This window comes from Caretta caretta, chromosome 24, assembly GCF_965140235.1.
Source record: "Caretta caretta isolate rCarCar2 chromosome 24, rCarCar1.hap1, whole genome shotgun sequence".
NCBI lineage: Eukaryota > Metazoa > Chordata > Testudines > Cheloniidae > Caretta > Caretta caretta.
In genome coordinates, this window is record NC_134229.1 from 17,557,156 (window position 1) to 17,574,498 (window position 17,343).

Consider the following 17,343-nt stretch of genomic DNA (forward strand, 5'->3'; position numbering starts at 1 on the left):
GTCTGCAGCACCTGGTTGCAAGCGGCCCCCTGAATCCATCATCCCTTTGCTCTCTGCACACTCACATCCAACCCCGGGCCGCCAGCCCGGCCGCACTCATGCCAGCCACTGTGACCGTGTCTCTGGGACATGTGCCTCTTTGAGAGCCCTGTTGAAGCTCTAGTCCCTTTGGACACGCGTCTGCCTGGGGGTTCCGCTGGACCCCACATTTCTGCGCATCCCTGACCCTCCGTGCCCGACCTGCCTAAGGAGCCTGGCTGGGCAGTAGCGGATTATCCAATGGGCTGATGGGGTCTGTGCCCAGGGGCTATGGCCAATTGGGAACCCCCAGAAAAATGGATGCCGCACCCCAGCAGAAATCCCAGAGCCCTGGCAGAAGGACTGGGTGGGCAAGGCGGGGGAAAACCCTGCATGCCAAGACCACTCCCCAGCAGAAGCACCGGGCAGGATGGGGGAAGCCCCAGCACCCAGACCCCTACTGCAGCTTTGGGAGAGGAAGGCTCTTGCTCCCTATTGAGGCCTCAGGGTTAGTGGTCAGAGCAGGGGAGGGGTGACTCAGGATATCTGGGTTCAAGCCTCAGATGGGGGAGGGGAGTGGGGTCTCGGGGGTTAGAGAAGCTGGGGGGCTGGGAACCAGGGCTCTGGGTTCTATCTCTGGCTCTGTCAGGGAAGCGGGGGCTAGTTTTAAAGCAATGGCAGTTTCTTAGGTGGTTTCTTTGCTAAGACAGGGTCCAAATGATCATTTCCATTTATGGGTTGCAGCTTCTCTATCTCTGAGAGCAAACAGAGGCGGAGCGTGTAGAAGACACAGAGTTAAGGGGAGAGACCTCAACACCCAGGAAAGCACAGACTCATGGACGCTTTGCTGGGCAAACACAGACCATCTGAGTCTCTCTCTGCGCTGGGTCCTGCCCTGCTGAGGTGAGTCAAGATGATGGGCAGAAGCCCCTCGTTGAGTCTGAAAATGAATTTCTTTGCTAAATCTACTTAGAAGCCACAGACATTTGCTATTACCAACTCCAACCAGCTCTAGATCCTAGCAGGGAGTTCTGAGGGTCAGGACTCCTGGGTTCTTTCCCGAGCTCTGAGAGGGGAGTGGGATCTAGTAGTTAGAGCAGGGGGCTGGGAGTCAGGACACCTGGGCTCTGTCTGAGTTTGTTGGGGTGGAGGGGAGTGGCCTCTAGTAGGTTAGACCAAGGTGGCCTGGGGGCCAGGACTCCTGGGTTGTATCCCCAACTCTGGGAGTGGGTGGAGTCTGGTGGTTTGAGCGGTGGGGTGGTTGGGCATTGAGAAAAGAGAAGTGAAGGTTCCTGTTTCACCTACATGTTCTTGCTAAGTCCCTTGGTGAAGGAATTCATGGAAAGGCTGCCACTTCCTCTTCTAGCTTAAAACCCTCAGTGACTCGGAGCTCTCCCTGGCACGTCCGTTGCACAGACCCTGGCCACGGAGCTGGGACCCAGAGACCCCCGACGGGAGCCCAACACGACTGGGAAAAGAGAGCCCCCAGTTGCACGGTATGCGACAACAACGGTGAACTGTGGGGGGTGGGGTCTAGTTGGCGACCCCAGGGGATCTACAAAGTGCGGAGTCCTGGGTTCTTTACCTGGCTCTGGGAGGGGAGTGGGGTCTAGTGGTTAGAGCAGGAGGGAGGCGCCGGTAGCCCGATCTCCTGGGTTCTATTCTGTTTATAAAGTGGATTGTCTTTAGCTGGGTGGTGAAGGAGATACTGTTCTTCCACTACTGAGGCATGAGGGTCCCTGTATCTCTGTCTGCCCCCATTTCTCCAACCACTTGGTCCCTCCCTCCTATGCCAAGGATCTCCCCGGCCCTGACACTGCTATCGACCCCCGTGCCAGCACGGGAGCCATCTCTGGCCACCCCCAGGGAAGGTGGGAGGGGAAATCAGCTCACAGCTGCGAGTTTTCTTCTTTGCCATCATCCTGCCATAGGGGGCTGGACCTGCGGGGGCTGGGGCTGAAGATGAGGAGCACGGTGACCAGCCAGGGGTTCCTCTGCCTGGTTCTCAGCCTCCTGTTCTCCTCCTATTGTATACCGGTGTTTGCTGCAGCTCTGCTGGATGCAGCATCCCCTGAGGGGAAACTCTCCATGTCCCTTTCCGCACCCCCTGAGTCAGCCAAACATCCAGATCAGAGCCACATCGTTTTCTCTGTGTGGTTCTGTGTTTGACCCTCTAGACTATTTTCCCCTTCTCTGCTCCTCCCACTTGCATTGTCCTCCTTTCCCCTCTCCACCTGCCATCCAGTCTTGTAGCAGTGAGTTCCAGCAGTGAGGAAGGGTGCTGCAGAGTGAGCTCCGGCCACAAGGGGGCACTCAGGTAGCAGGCACCCTGTTACAGAGACCCACAGGTAAATATCTCTTGTGTTCAGTGGCAGGGGGTCCCATGGGTTAACCCTGATCGTGTCCAGTGGTGGGAGGTACCTTGAGTTAATGGCACCGGTGTCTAGTGGCAGGGGGTCCCCTGGCTTAGCCATCTTGAGGAATAGATCTTGTGATTGCTCTTCTGCTTCAGTGAGGGAAAACATCTATTTCATAGAATCATAGAATATGAGGGTTGGAAGGGACCTCAGGAGGTATCTAGTCCAACCCCCTGCTCAAAGCAGGACCAACACCAACTAAATCATCCCAGCCAGGGGTTTGTCAAGCCTGACCTTAAAAATTTCTAAGGAAGGAGATTCCACCACCTCCCTAGGTAACGCATTCCAGTGTTTCACCACCCTCCTAGTGAAAAAGTTTTTCCTAATATCCAACCTAAACCTCCCCCACTGCAACTTGAGACCATTACTCCTTGTTCTGTCATCTGCTACCACTGAGAACAGTCTAGATCCATCCTCTTTGGAACCCCCTTTCAGATAGTTGAAAGCAGCTATCAAATTCCCCCTCATTTTTCTCTTCCGCAGGCTAAACAATCCCAGTTCCCTCAGCCTCTCCTCATAAGTCATGTGTTCCAGTCCCCCAATCATTTTTGTTGCCCTCCGCTGGACTCTTTCCAATTTTTCCACCTCCTTCTTGTAGTGTGGGGCCCAAAACTGGACACAGTACTCCAGATGAGGCCTCACCAGTGTCGAATAGATGGGAATGATCACGTCCCTCGATCTGCTGGCAATGCCCCTACTTATACATCCCAAAATGCCATTGGCCTTCTTGGCAACAAGGGCACATTGTTGACTCATATCCAGCTTCTTGTCCACTATAACCCCTAGGTCCTTTTCTGCAGAACTGCTGCCGAGCCATTTGGTCCCTAGTCTGTAGCGGTGCATGGGATTCTTCCGTCCTAAGTGCAGGACTCTGCACTTGTCCTTGTTGAACCTCATCAGATTTCTTTTGGCCCAATCCTCTAATTTGTCTATGTCCCTCTGTATCCTATCCCTATCCTCCAGCATATCTACCTCTCCTCCCAGTTTAGTGTCATCTGCAAACTTGCTGAGGGTGCAATCCACACCATCCTCCAGATCATTTATGAAGATATTGAACAAAACCAGCCCCAGGACCAACCCTTGGGGCACTCCAGAGAGGTCTGTTCCAACGGTGCCTTCCTAACCCCCTCTTATTTCTCCCTTCTTCCTCTTCCCCTCCCCCTTTTCCCCTTCTCTGTCATCCCTTCCAACCCCTCTTCCGTCTCTCCCCAGGGCACCATGGACCGAGGCAACATGACTCTCCCACCAACTGCTGGGGCGAATTCCAACGAGACCCCAGCAACCACGAGGGCCACTCACCTGGCTGCAGCCGTGTTGCTCTTCACCACTTTACCAGTGGGTGTGGTGGGGAACGGGCTGTACCTGTGGGTGCTGGGGCTGAAGATGAGGAGGACGGTGACCACGCTCCTGTTCCTCCACCTGGTCTCCTGCTACCTCCTCTTCACCCTGCTGATCCCCTTCTTCGCCATCTACATCCTCCGGGATTTAGACTGGGTCTTTGGTACAGCCATGTGCAAGCTCCTGAATGTCTGCCTCTCTATGGACATGTTCTCCTCTGTCTTCCTTATCACTCTCATCAGTCTGGATCGCTACACAATCACCTGCCACCCCATCTGGTCCCGGCATCACCGCACTGTGGCCCAGGCATGGAAGCTGGCTGCAGGTGTGTGGCTGGCCTCCTTCGCTCTCAGCACTCTCGACCTGGCTTTCTGGGACACCCATGTGAATGCGGGCAGGATCATCTGCATTAGTAATTACACCCTCCCCAGGGACAGGAATGGAGCCGAGACGCGGGACCCGGGGAGACGGATCCACCCAGCCGTCTTCACAGTCCATTTCCTGCTGGGCTTCCTGCTGCCCTTCTGCACCATCGTGGGCTGCTATGTCCGCGTGGGGCTGAAGATGAAGGAGAAGGGGCTGGCACAGAGGGGGAAACCCTTCAAAGTCATGGTGGCTGCGGGAGTGTCCTTCTTCCTCTGCTGGCTGCCCTACCACCTCTACTATGGGTTGATGTTCTACAGTAATGTGCAGCAGTCAGTGACAGACAGCTTCCTGGTCATTTCCATCATCATGTTCTGCTTCAACGTCTGTTTCACCCCAGTCCTCTACCTTTTTGTAGGGGGGACGTTCCAGCAGGTGGCAAGGATGTCTCTGTTTGCTCTGGTCAAAGCACCTTTTGATGAGGATCTCAGTAGTGCTGTGTCTGGAACAGAATCTAGTAGGAGACATGGGCCAGAAACTGACACCATGGAAATGGAGAAAAACTTGGAATCTTGTGGGTTCTAGAGACTTGGATATTCTGGACATGAGTTCCAGGTGTCTCGATGTTTTAAAACTGAATGGAGTCCCTTGGGTTCTAGATTCCTAGCTAGCCCCATAATCGTGTGTGTTCTATGTTTCCTGGTGTGTTTAAAAAAACCCAGTAGGGTCCAGAAGGTTCCAGTTCCCTGTTTGGTTCTAGAACCCAGATGGTGCCATGTCTACACATGGTTTTAATCTCTATAGGATCCCATGGGTTCTAGATTACAGGCTGGCTCTACAACCCTGTGTAGTTTTTATGTGTCCAAATAGTTTTGCATAGCATAATATCCCATGGGTTCCAGATCTCTCAATGTGCCAAGGCCAGGTAGGGATTTGTGGGGTCTAGGTTTCTCACTAGTTCTAAAATCATGATTTATGAATGATTTAAAACTCTGTGGTATCTTGTGGGTTCCAGAATTCTGGCTGTTTCTAGAAACTTCTGTGCTCTCAAAATGTTAAAACCTGATCAGATACCATTTGTTCTAGAATGTCGTCAGTTCTAAAGCCAGTCAATGTAGTAAAACTGATTTAATGGTGGGGTTCTAGGCTCCTGTCTGCTTGTATAACCTCATGGTTGTAGGTCTATCAATGGTTTTTAATATCCAGAACAGTGATCTTATTAAAAGAAATATCTAAAATATCTAAAATAGAGAAGATGCTCTGTTCTGCTGACAAAGTGCATGAACCAATGATCTCTCCTTCTAGAGCTGTGTTTTTGCAGAAGTCCAAGTTCTGTGTCTTCATTGCAGGAGATTCTTATCAAAACACGAAGGGCTGCAGACCTCTGCTTTCTAAAGTGCTTTTCAGGGGTTATTGTTCTCGGAAAACCTGGCCCCTGTAAGTGGTGTCAAGATGGGCACCCCCTCCCCAGCCATGGAGACACTGAAAATCACTAGTTTGGGAAATTGATTCCCCAAATCTAGTGGGGGCATGGAGTGAACAAGCCAGATCTTGTATTGATGTAAATCAATATAGCTCAGGTTTCAGAGTAACAGCCGTGTTAGTCTGTATTCGCAAAAAGAAAAGGAGTACTCATGGATTCTATTCCCAGCTCTGTGAGGGGAGAGGGGTTTACTGGTTGGGGGCAGAGATGGGGTGCAGGACTCCTGGGTTTCATCCCCAGCTTTGGGAGAGTTGTACGGTCTACTGCAGGGGTGGCCAACCTGACCAAGAAGGAGCCTGAGAAGGAGCCAGAATTTACCAATGTACATTGCCAAAGAGCCACAGTAATACGCCAGCAGCCCCCCATCAGCTCCCCACCCCCGCTCCTAGCACCTCCCACCCACTGTCAGCCGCGGCAATCAGCGCCACCCCCACCCTCCCTGTACCTCCCGATCAGCTGTTCTGTGGCGTGCAGGAGGCTCGAGGGGGGGGTGGGGGGGAAGGGGAAGAAGTAATGGCACGGCGGGCTCAGGGGAAGGGGCGGGAAGGGGTAGAGTGGGGGCGGGGCCTGTAGCAGATCCAGGGGTTGAGCAGTGAGCACCCCCTGGCTCACGGGAAAGTTGGCACCGGTAGCTCCAGCCCCGGGGCCAGTGCATATACAAGGAGCCGCATCTTAACGTCTGAAGAGCTGCATATGGCTCTGGAACCACAGGTTGGCCACCCCTGGGCTAGTGGGTTAGAGCAGGGGGAGCTGGGAGCCAGGACTCCTGGGTTCTTGCCCAGCTTTGGCAGGGTTGTAGGGTCTAGTGGTTGGGGGGGGGGGGAGACTGGGACCCAGGACTCCTGGGTTCTATCTTTGGCTCTGGGAGGGAAGTGGTGTATTCCGTGCTTTGACCTCTCCAGCTCATCGCTCCCAGCAACACGCCGAGGACCAGCGTCTGTTACAACAGCCCCGCCCCCCTTCCCTGTAACACTGGCTTTGTGCAACACCCTGCAGCGGTGAGATGAGCCCAGAAGTCGCTTTTGCAAGCTGGTGTTCGAACACTTCCCCCCCGCATCCCCATCCTGCTGCAGGCAGAGCCATGGGCAAGGGGAGCTGCTGGCCACCTGCTTGCTGGGGTCCAGAAATGGGCTGGTCTTAGATCGGCCAGTCGGGTCCGCTGAGGCGGTGGTGTGGGGAGCTGGGATCTACACAGGGCATGGGGCAGGGGGAAGAGGAACTGGGATCCAGCTCGGGGACAAGGTGGGATCTGCGCAGGGCAAGGCCAGGTCAGGGATCTGCAAGAGGCCATCTGCCCTGTGCAGTGCAGGTTGGGAAACTGCTGTGGTGGGAACCAAGATGTAGTCTGGGTCCTTCCGCCAAGCTCTGGAAGGGGAAGTGCCCGTCGCTCAGAGGAGCGGCTCAGACGCGGGACCCAACCCCACGAGGGAGCTGAGCTGCTCCGGGCTATTGACTGCTCCGGCAGTGATAGGGGAAAAGGTCACTCCGCTCCCCTGGTGCCCACCCAATACATAGCCAGGTAAGCTTTGATTCCCTTTGAGCAAAGAGGGCTGGGAGTCAGGACTCCTGGGTTCTCTCCCTGGCTCTGGGAGGGGAGTGGGGTCTAGTGGTTAGAGCATGGGGTGATGGTGGCTGGGAGCCAGGACTCCTGGCTCTGGGAGAGGAGTGGGGTCTAGTGGTTAGAGCATGGGGTGGTGGTGGCTGGGAGCCAGGACTCCCGGCTCTGGGAGAGGAGTGGGGTCTAGTGGTTAGAGCTCTTATAACAGGCTCGTCCCCTGGCAGTTCCCGGGTTTTGTGCACTGGTGCACTTTGAACAACTGGGCGGTGCCCCCTTCCAGCGAGGGGTGGGGGCAGGGGTGGGCTCAGCACCCTTGGGGTCAGGATATGGTAATCTAGGCCCGAAGCGGGGAAGTTGTGGTGGCAACTTTGAGACCGCAGAGCCGTGTGGTTTCCCAACACCTCTTCCGGGACCGGGGTGCGGGTGGGGGAGTGTGGATGGGGGAGGGGGATAGAGTTTGGGGGGAGGAGCAGCATGATGGGGGAATTAGGGGGCCAGGAGGTTGGGGAGCTGGGGGATGAGGGGTCAGGGGCATGGAGCAGTGGGGTGGGGGGGGCTTGGGGGTTAGCAGGAGGGACTGGGAGTCCAGGGGAAGGGGGGGATTTGGGGGAGGTGGGGGATGGGTGGAGGTGTGAGGCGGCTGGGGCCAGAGGAGAGGTGGCAGTTTGGGGGAATGAGGGGGTCCTGTGGCCAATGTCTCACTGGTCCTCTTTCACAACCCGCCCCCCCCCCCCAGTAGCCTCCCTCGCCTCCTAGCCATGAATGGCTCCTGTGCCCCCCCCAACGCCACGGGGGCTGTGGAGGACACCATGCGGCACATCGCCATCGGCACCAACGCCCTGGTTTTGGGGCTGGGCCTGGCCGGCAATGGGCTGGTGATCTGGATCACCACGGCTGGCCGGGCCGGGCCGCCCACCTTCCCCTCGGCCTGCTACCTCCACCTGGCCGTGGCCGACCTGCTCTTCTCCGCCGGGCGCATCCCCGCCATCGTCCAGGAGGCCTTAAGGTCTCGCTGGCCCTTCGGCCGAGCTCTCTGCAAGCTCCACTCCTTCGCTCGCTACTTGGTTGTCTTCGCCGGCGTCTTCGTGCTCACCCTCATCAGCCTCCACCGCTGCCTGCTGGTGGCTCAGCCCGTCTGGGTCCGGAACCACTGCAGGCCCCGGCTTGGGTGTTGGCTGATCGCTGGGGCCTGGTTCCTGGCCATCTGCTTCAGCGTCCCTTACCTGGTGCTCAGGGACGTGGAGACCAGACACGGGGAGTCCTTCTGCGTCTACCGGAGAGACCTGCGGCGTTTCGCCGAGATGCCCCTGAGGTTGAGCCGGTTCCTGGGCGGGTTTCTGGTCCCTTTCGCCATCATCGCCACATCCTACGTGGTCTTGATTTGGAAGCTGAGGAGAAGAAGCTGGGAGGGCTCCCGGCAGACCTCTGCCTTGGTGCTGGCCGTGGTGGCTCTCTTCTTTGTTTGCTGGTTGCCCCATCACATCCTGGTGCTGCTCAGCACGTACCAGGCGAACAAAGAGGTCTGGGGCGTGGCGCTTAAGCTGGCCAACGCCTTGGCCTACCTCCACAGCTGTCTCAACCCTGTGCTGTATGGGCTGGTGGGGTACGTCCGGAGCAGGGGGCGCCGGAGGGGCTCCTTCCTGGGCATCTTCCGCAGGGCCCTGGCTGAGGAAGAGGAGGGATCGGGTGCAATGGAGGCGTCGCAGAGCACCAGACGGACTAGCTGAGAGAGGAGGACTTGGGACCCCTGGGTTCTATCCCCAGCTCTGGGAAGGGACCAGAAGCTGGTGGATTAGGGCAGGGTGAGCGAGGAGTCAGGACTCCTGGATTCTATTTGCCAGGTCTCCCATTATTTCCTTGTGTGTGTGAGCTAAGGCCAATCTCTGAAACTGTCTCTCGCCTTCTGCTTCAATTTCTTAATCCATAAAATAGGGGTAATAATCCTTCTGTTGTCTATTTAGACTGTAAGCACAATGGGGCATGGACCGTCACTCACTGTGGGTCTGTGCAGTCCCGGGCACAATGGAGGGCTCTGATCTCATTCAGGATCTGTCTATGTTGGGGATCAGGAGACAGATTCATCAAAACTGTAAGTCTTTGTGTGAATGACTCAGTTTTTTGGAGTTTCTTGACTCAAAAAAGTTTTGGAAGAAAACTTTCAAAGTTGTCGCCAGCTCATGTTTTAAAATGTCCAAAGTGAAAATTCCACCTTTCTGGTCCCAAATGCTTTTTTCTTTTTTAAATTTAGGATAACTTGTGTTTTTAAAAAAAAAATGTTTTCAAATGGTCAAAATTTAAAATGAAACATTGAAATGATCAAATCAAAATATTTGGATCGACTCAAATTGAAATTTGGTTCAAAAGGACAAAGAGTTCCCAGAAAAAGACAGGGTCCCGGGGTGCCCTGTCCCCCTCAGTGTAATTCCTAGTGTGGGTAGATGTACCTGAGATAGCTTCGATGGAGGTAGCATGCTTAAAATAGACGATTTAGCCACAGCTGCAGGGGCTGGCTGCCCTGAGGATGTACCTAGTGTCTGGGACAGGATCACACCACTGGGGCTACGCTGCTAGTGGGTGGCGGGGGAGTGTCTCCCCGAATTGAGAATCTCACTTCCAGCTTCAGTGTCGACGGAGCCCGACTGGTAGAAGGCAGGTGATGGCTGAAGCGCTGCCAAGGGAGATGGTTCATAATTTCCCAATGGAACAGCTTCCCATCAGAAAACACGGATTTGAGAACATGGAGACGTTTCGGGGGGTGTCAATTTTTGTCGGAATTTTTGAAGCAAAATTATCAAAATGTTAAGGCCGAAGCATTTTATTTTGTCTTGATTGTGTTGATTTTTATATCATTAATATCAAAGGAGGGTTGGCAGGATTCACATTTTATTGGTTTATAACATCGATTGTTTTTAAGCACACTGTTTTAAGGTTTGTTTTTAAGCACACTCTTTAGACCGTTTTTGATCAACTTCACCTCTCACAATCGCAGGGAATTATGGGGAGGGAGGTGAGACAATAACTATTTAAGAGCAGTAGCAAATGGGATTCACAGCTTTATAACCGTTCAAACACAAATCATCAACATCTCTTGACAGAATATACAAAGTAAATCACCTTCAACCAAACTCAAAGAAGGTCACAAGTGGGGTTTTTCTTACTTTGACCATCTGTAAATTTCAATGATTATCGATGAAAATATGTTTTGGTGTGTGTGCAGTGAAATTGACGCTTACCGACAATGGCCGATAAAAATTTAATCCTTCCCAGCCTAAATAAATTACATCTTCATAGACTCATAGATTTCAAGGCCAGAAGGGCCCGTTGTGATCATTTAGTCTCACCTCCTTTGTAACGTAGGCCAGAGAACTGTCCTGAATTGATTTGTAGTTGATCTAGAGTGGATCTTTCAGGGGAAAAAAGGTCCCATCTTGATTTAAAAATGGCCGATGATGGAGAATCCACCATGACCCTTGGTAAACTGTTCCAATGTTGCATTGCCCTCACTGTGAAAAATGTACACCGTTATATATTGGACTGGGATTCAGGAGACCGCGGTTTTATTCCAACCTCTGCCCCTGGCTGACTGGGTGACCTTGGGGAAAGTAGTCACCAGTCTGTACATCCGTTTCCCAGACTAAGGAGGGACCTGGTAACAGTTCTCAGTGGTGGGAAGGGCTGTTATAAAGAGGCCATGGATCAATTGTTCTCCATGTCTACTGAAGGTAGGACACGAAGCAATGGGCTTAATCTGCAGCAAGGTTGGTGGAGGTTGGATATTAGGAAAAACTCTCTCAGGGCAGTTCAGCTCTGGAATCAGCTCCCAAGGGAGGTTGTGGAATCCCCGTCACTGGAGGGTTTTAAGATCAGGTTGGACAAACACCTGTCAGGTTTTGCTATTTCTGAAACAACACTGGGTTTGGGGGAATTTTGAAATTTGAAATTTCAGCTTTGGATGAAAGAAAATTGGGAACTGTCAGAATTTCCCATGGGATGCAAATTCTAACCGGCTCCTGCCACCAACCCGAAAGGATGAAAAATCATGAGCTCAGCCCCCCCCCCCCCCCAATCACAAGATTGGCTTAAAAATCATGAGATTTGAATAATAACGATGGGTTTGAGGTCCTTTTTTTGGATTTCTGGTTCTTTTGGATTCATGTTTTCCAGCTCCTCATCTCAAACTATGAGGGCTAAAACCTGATTGTTTGTTTGTGGTAGCGAGGGCTGAGATTTTCCCCAGTCACATGCCTCCAGCAGCTGGGGATTTCAGATGAAATATGAGGGTCTGGTTTGTTCACATAGCTGGATCTTGTAAAGAGTTAACAGTCACTGAGTTTACACAGTCTTTCAGGTAAAGCATTATAAGCAGCCGCTTGTGACAGACTTGGTTTTGTCTGCAAGTGAAATCTCAGACTCAACTTTTTGCCAATGTTTTGTTGGGCTAAAGGGCAGCTTGTAAACATATGAAGGTGTTATGGCTGGTGGCACAGGGCATGCAAAGCTACATTACCCAGGTAGACCAAATCAGGACAGTTTCATTGTCTTGAATCTGGCCCACTGACACCAATGGAGATTCAGCCGATTGACCCCAGATGGGGATCTGGCCCCATTAAGTCCAATGGAGCAATGTTGATATCAGCCAGTCTCTTGCCCCAGGGTTAGATCAATGCTTGTGCCCCCTAGAGAGGAAAGGCCCCATGCCCCATTCACCACCCCCTTGAGCCATCCAGTCCCCACCCTGGGACTGGATCGGAGCCAGCGCCTGCTAGAGGGGACAGTCCCCATGTCCCATTACTCCCCCGTGAGCCAGCCAGTCCCTGCCCTGGGGCCGGATACGAGCTAATGCTCCCTAGAGGGGAAAGGCCCCATGTCCCATTCCCTGCACCCCTGAGCCAGCCTGGGGCACTGAGGACAGACGGCGAGAAATTAACAGGTTGTTGCTATCTGCAGGTGCCAGAGACCAGCTGGGTTTCAGTCGTTCGGCACCGTCTGTGCCGACCGGGTGTTGGGTTACAGGCGCTGAACAGGTAAAGGTCGTTGTCTTAGCATCTCGTGGCTGGCTTTAAATCCACACGACCAGAAAATCCTCTAGACACTGCCTCGCCGAATGACCTTCAGCCGCCCCCTTTGTTCAACCTCATGTCTACCTTCTAGGTGCTAAACCAGCCCTGGGCTCCCCCCTCCCCTAGCTCTGTCGCTGCCTTTCACTCCTGACCCGCAGCCCCCTGCTAGTCCAGCCCTGCGTCCATAGGCCCCTTACCCTGTAAATGTCAGTGTGATAATGTATCATCTGGGACCAGCCCCCGTGTAGGACAAGCACCTGAATTGCACATATGCTGCTATCTACTGGCCAGATGGTTTTACTGCCATTGTCAGCCCTGGGCCTTTGGATAACAGTCTACAGCAAAAAGAAAAGCACGAAAGCTTCTGCTCAAATAAATGTATTAGTCTCTAAGGTGCCCCAAGTCCTCCTGTTCTTTTTGCGGATACAGACTAACACGGCTGCTCCTCGGAAACCAGTCTATAGCAGAGGTTCTCAACCAGCGGTTCGTGTACCACTAGAGGGGCCTCAATCCATCTAGATATCTGCCTAGATTTACAACAGGCTACATAAAAAGCACTAGCAGTCAGTGGAAACTATAATTTCATACAGGCCATGACTTGATTAAGCTGCTCTATATACCAGTGGTTTTCAAACTGTGGGTCGCGACCCATTTCTGGGTCACGGAATGGAAGGCGCTGGGTCGCGGCGGCTCTGGTCAGCACGTTAAAAGTCCCGTGGGCGGTGCTGCCCGGCTAAGGCAGGCTAGTCCCTACCTGTTCTGACACCGCGCTGCACCCCGGAAGCGGCCAGCGGCAGGTCCGGCTCCTAGGTGGGGGAACCACGGGGCTCCGTGCGCTGCCCCTACCCTGAGCACGGGCTCCGCACTCCCATTGGCCGGGAAAGGACCAATGGGAGCTGGAGGGGGGTGGTGCTTGCAAGCGAGAGATGCGCAGAGCAGCTTGCGCAGCTCCGCCGAGGAGCTGGACCTGCTGCTGGATGCTTCGGGGGGCGCAGCGTGGTCCACAGTGCCAGGAGAGGCAGGAAGCCTGCCTTAGCACCCGTGCTGCGCCGCTGACCGGGAGCCGCCCCAGCCCCACCCTGCAGCCCTCACTCCTGCACCCCAACCCCCTGCCCCAGACCAGAGCCCCCTCCCACACTCTGAACCCCTCATTCCCAGCCCCACCCTGCAGCCCTCATCCCCGCACCCCAACCCCCTGCCCCAGACCAGAGCCCCCCCCACACTCTGAACCCCTCATTCCCAGCCCCACCCTGCAGCCCTCACCCCCACCCCCTGCCCCAGACCAGAGCCCCCCCACACTCTGAACCCCTCATTCCCAGCCCCACCCTGCAGCCCTCACCCCCGCACCCCAACCCCCTGCCCCAGACCAGAGCCCCCCCCACACTCTGAACCCCTCATTCCCAGCCCCACCCTGCAGCCCTCACCCCCGCACCCCAACCCCCTGCCCCAGACCAGAGCCCCCCCCACACTCTGAACCCCTCATTCCCAGCCCCACCCTGCAGCCCTCACCCCCGCACCCCAACCCCCTGCCCCAGACCAGAGCCCCCCCCACACTCTGAACCCCTCATTCCCAGCCCCACCCTGCAGCCCTCACCCCCGCACCCCAACCCCCTGCCCCAGACCAGAGCCCCCCCCACACTCTGAACCCCTCATTCCCAGCCCCACCCTGCAGCCCTCACCCCTGCACCCCAACCCTCTGTCCCAGCCCTGAGCCCCTCCCAAACTCCTCATTCCCAGCCCCGTCCTGCAGCCCGCACCCACCCACACCCCAACTATCTGCCCCAGCCCTAAACCCCTCCCACATCCCAAACCCCTCATTCCCAGCTCCACTGGGTCACGGGCATCAACAATTTTCTTCAACTAGGTCCGCAGAAAACAAATTTGAAAAGCACTGCTACCTAGTATACACTGAAATGAAAGTACAACATTTATATTCCAACCGATTTATTTGATGATTACATGGCAAAACGTAAAACGTAAAAAAAATATAATTTATTATAGATTATCTGTCAGTAGGAGTATGCTGTGACACTTGTATTTTTATGTCTGCTTTTGTAAACAAATCATTTTTAAGTGAGGAGAAACTTGGGGGTACACAAGACAAAGGAGAACCCTGAAAGGGTTACAGTAGTCTGGAAAGGTTGAGAGCCACTGGTCTATAGGGTCTTTTCCCACGGAGATGTGGCCACCTCTGGGGTGGAGCGTGGGGGCTGTTGAAAAGGGTGACAGGGAGGAATGGGAGAGGGGCTGCTGTGGGGAGTAGGGTGGGGTCAGGATTTCTGGAACAATTTGTACAGTGAGGGGGCTGAGAGCCGCTGAACCAAACTGTAAACCCTGTATATGATGGGAACCACTTCAAGCCAGGGGGTGCAGCACCTATGGGGGGGACAGGGAAAGACCTGGGGAGGCTGTTTTGGGGACTGGGGTGGGCAGCAGGGACGGATCTTGGGGGCTGCTGTGTGTGGTGGGGGCAGGGAGGAATCTGGGGTTCGGGGCAGAGACAGATCTAAGGAGGCCATTGTGGATTTCACCCTAGCATTGAAGCTGGAAGGTTTAATCTCACTTTCTTACCTATGTCCTGGGGGAATCAGATACGGCATCTCAGAATTGATTCCCCCAACACACACACACCATGTGCAGCTCCGCCTCCCCTCCCTCCCCCATGAACTCTGTCTGGGGGCAGGAAGTTGTCCTCTTGGGCGGGGGGGAAGCAGTGAGGGGGTGGCTCAGTGGGGGAGGGAGATGCTCAGAAAGAGGAGTCTGCCAAGCCTCCAAATCTCCAAAAATCTATATATTTTGTTAAAATGACAGATTCATACATTCCAAGGCTGGAAGGGACCAGTGTGAACATCTCATCTAGGGCGACCAGACAGCAAACGTGAAAAATCGGGACGGGGCGGGGGGCAATAGGAGCCTATATAAGAAAAAGACCCAAAAATCGGGACTGTCCCTATAAAATCGGGACATCTGGTCACCCTAATCTCATCTGACCTCCCAGTTCACACGGGCCAGAGAACTGCCCCCAAACAATTCCTAGAGCAGAGTTTTAAAAAAAAACATCCCTACTTGATTTAAAATTGCCTGTGATGGAGGATCCACCACGACCCTTTGGAAATTGCTCCAATGGTCAGTTACTCTGACCATTAAAAATTTACCGCTCATTTCCAGTCTGAATTTGCCTAGGTTCAACTTCTGTTCACTGGATCATGTTAGACCTTCCTCTGCTAGATTGAAGAGCCCATTATTAAATATTTGTTCCCCACGTAGGTACTTACAGACTATGATCAGGTCACCCCTTCACCGTCTCTTTGTTAAGCTAAATAGATTGAGATGCTTGTGTCTCTCACTCCAAGGCAGGTTTTCGAATCCTGTAATAATTCTTGTGGCTCTTCTCTGCAAAAGGCCAAATAATTCACTTGTGAAAAAAGACAATTTTGGGGTCAAGAGGAACCTACGGGTCCCAGTGAAATGGATTCGTTCTTCATGGAAATATCGAAAATTCCATTCATTTCCCTATTAGGCCAGTTCCGGCCCCGAGTTGTCGGTGGTTTGGGGGTTGCGTGCACATTGCCGGTACCTCAGAAACTCTTCCTCCATGGTGAGGTAGAAGATGGGGTTGAGGCAGCTGTTGACATACTCCAGGACACCAGCAAAAGTGCTTTCTATGACCAGGAAATACAAAGGGTATTTAGTTGAGATCTGCAGGAAGGAGAAGACGTGATATGGCAGCCAGCAGAAGAAAAAGGTCGGGATCAAGCCAAGAAGGATTTTGAGTGGCTTCGTGGATTGGATCAGCTTGTTCCTTCTTGGCTTGGCAGCTAGAATGATGTAGAACATTGGGATCAAGATCAAGGCTAATGGGATCAGAAACCCGACCAGGAACTGGATCACAATGGCAGCCTTCACCCTCTCTTCCTCCAGTCGGAAATTCATGCTGGTGCTGGCAGGTGAGAGGAGGGATTCCCAGAGATCACCGTACCGCAAGCTGAACCCAAGAGACAGGGCCCATATGCCCAAAACCATCATGACAGCTAGCGGGGGTGTGCGGTGGTTCCAGGCCCATGCAGGGCGTGCTACGAGGATGCAGCGATCGGCACTGAGAGTCGTGAGGAGGAAGGCGCTGGAGAACATGTATAGGGAGGTGACGGTGCTGCTCAGGCTGTTGGCCCAGTCTAAGTCCAGGATGAAGATGGAGGTGAATTTGAGAAGTAGGAAGATGATAAAGATGAAATCGGCCATGGCCCGGTTCCAGAACCACACGGCACTGGCCGTCCTCTCCACACGGCAGCCAGCGATGAAAAGGACGTAGCCGTTCAACAGCACCCCGGCGAGGAAGGCCATACCACACAGCACCAGGAAGAGAACTGGGAGGAACACCATTCTCAGAGGAGTTGCGGTCACAATATCCCCTCCTCGTCCTCAGGGCTCAGCAAGGGCAGCACAGACGTTGTACTGAGTAAAGGAAGGAAGAGCAATGAAACGGGCTCCAGGAGAGGACACGGACAGAGAGAGAGCTGTGGAGTTTATAATCTCCTCAGAGTTTACAAATTCCCCAGATTCTGAGCCAGACTCAGTTAGGATCAAATCCTTGTAGGCCAATGGTACCAATGATTCGAAGACCTTAGAAGCATAGAGCCAGAGGGCTAGATGGGGACCGCAAAAGTCATTTTGTCTAACCCCCTGCCAACATGCAGGATTTGTGTCTAGTCTCTGCCTGAACTTTTTTTGTTTTCACATAATATCGTTTTTTCGACTCAACCAAATATTAAAAATAACCCCCACGTATGCTTATTACTGAAAAGTTGGATTTGTAGGCAAGGGAAGGTTCGCAATGAGGGGGGTGGTCCAAGATGCAAAGACAGATATAGGAGAGACACCCCTCCGCAGCCTCACCAAAATTCCCAAATAATTTTCTTGCTGTTAGTTTCCCATAGGAGCTGGTTATTCCCATCTTGGTTAAACAAAAAAGTTAATGAATGATCTTTTCCCCTCCACTTTTTTTGAAATAATGGAATTTTTGAAAATGAGTCCTCTCCAGCCCCCCTTCATACTGAAGTGGAGTTTTTGTGTGGTTTGGGCCATTTGCGGGGGCCGGAGTGAGTTAGT

General features: G+C 53.4%; 3 protein-coding genes across 3 annotated transcripts; 2 read left to right on the forward strand and 1 right to left on the reverse strand.

Annotated features, from left to right (window-relative positions):
- Positions 1-1,431: 1,431 nt before the first annotated feature.
- On the forward strand, positions 1,432-4,793 carry LOC125625679 (putative G-protein coupled receptor 33). The gene is made up of 2 exons (XM_048828030.2): positions 1,432-1,514; positions 3,648-4,793. Exon 2 carries the CDS (start codon positions 3,654-3,656, stop codon positions 4,719-4,721), a length of 1,068 nt encoding a protein of 355 aa, XP_048683987.1. The 5' UTR covers positions 1,432-1,514; positions 3,648-3,653; the 3' UTR covers positions 4,722-4,793.
- A 2,250-nt stretch (positions 4,794-7,043) lies between these two features.
- On the forward strand, positions 7,044-12,551 carry LOC125625670 (chemerin-like receptor 1). Its single transcript, XM_048828019.2, has 2 exons — positions 7,044-7,138; positions 7,914-12,551. Exon 2 carries the CDS (start codon positions 7,936-7,938, stop codon positions 8,902-8,904), a length of 969 nt encoding a protein of 322 aa, XP_048683976.1. The 5' UTR covers positions 7,044-7,138; positions 7,914-7,935; the 3' UTR covers positions 8,905-12,551.
- Positions 12,552-15,738: 3,187 nt separating this feature from the next.
- Positions 15,739-16,649, reverse strand: LOC125625675 (chemerin-like receptor 1). The gene has a single exon (XM_048828024.2). The coding sequence runs from the start codon at positions 16,615-16,617 to the stop codon at positions 15,754-15,756; it is 864 nt and encodes a 287-aa protein (XP_048683981.2). The 5' UTR covers positions 16,618-16,649; the 3' UTR covers positions 15,739-15,753.
- Positions 16,650-17,343: the final 694 nt, after the last annotated feature.

Excerpts from the sequence above, each read along its gene's own strand:
- LOC125625670 (XM_048828019.2), top strand. The coding sequence starts at position 7,936 with ATGAATGGCTCCTGTGCCCCCCCCAACGCCACGGGGGCTGTGGAGGAC.
- LOC125625675 (XM_048828024.2), bottom strand. The coding sequence starts at position 16,617 with ATGGTGTTCCTCCCAGTTCTCTTCCTGGTGCTGTGTGGTATGGCCTTC.
- LOC125625679 (XM_048828030.2), top strand. The coding sequence starts at position 3,654 with ATGGACCGAGGCAACATGACTCTCCCACCAACTGCTGGGGCGAATTCC.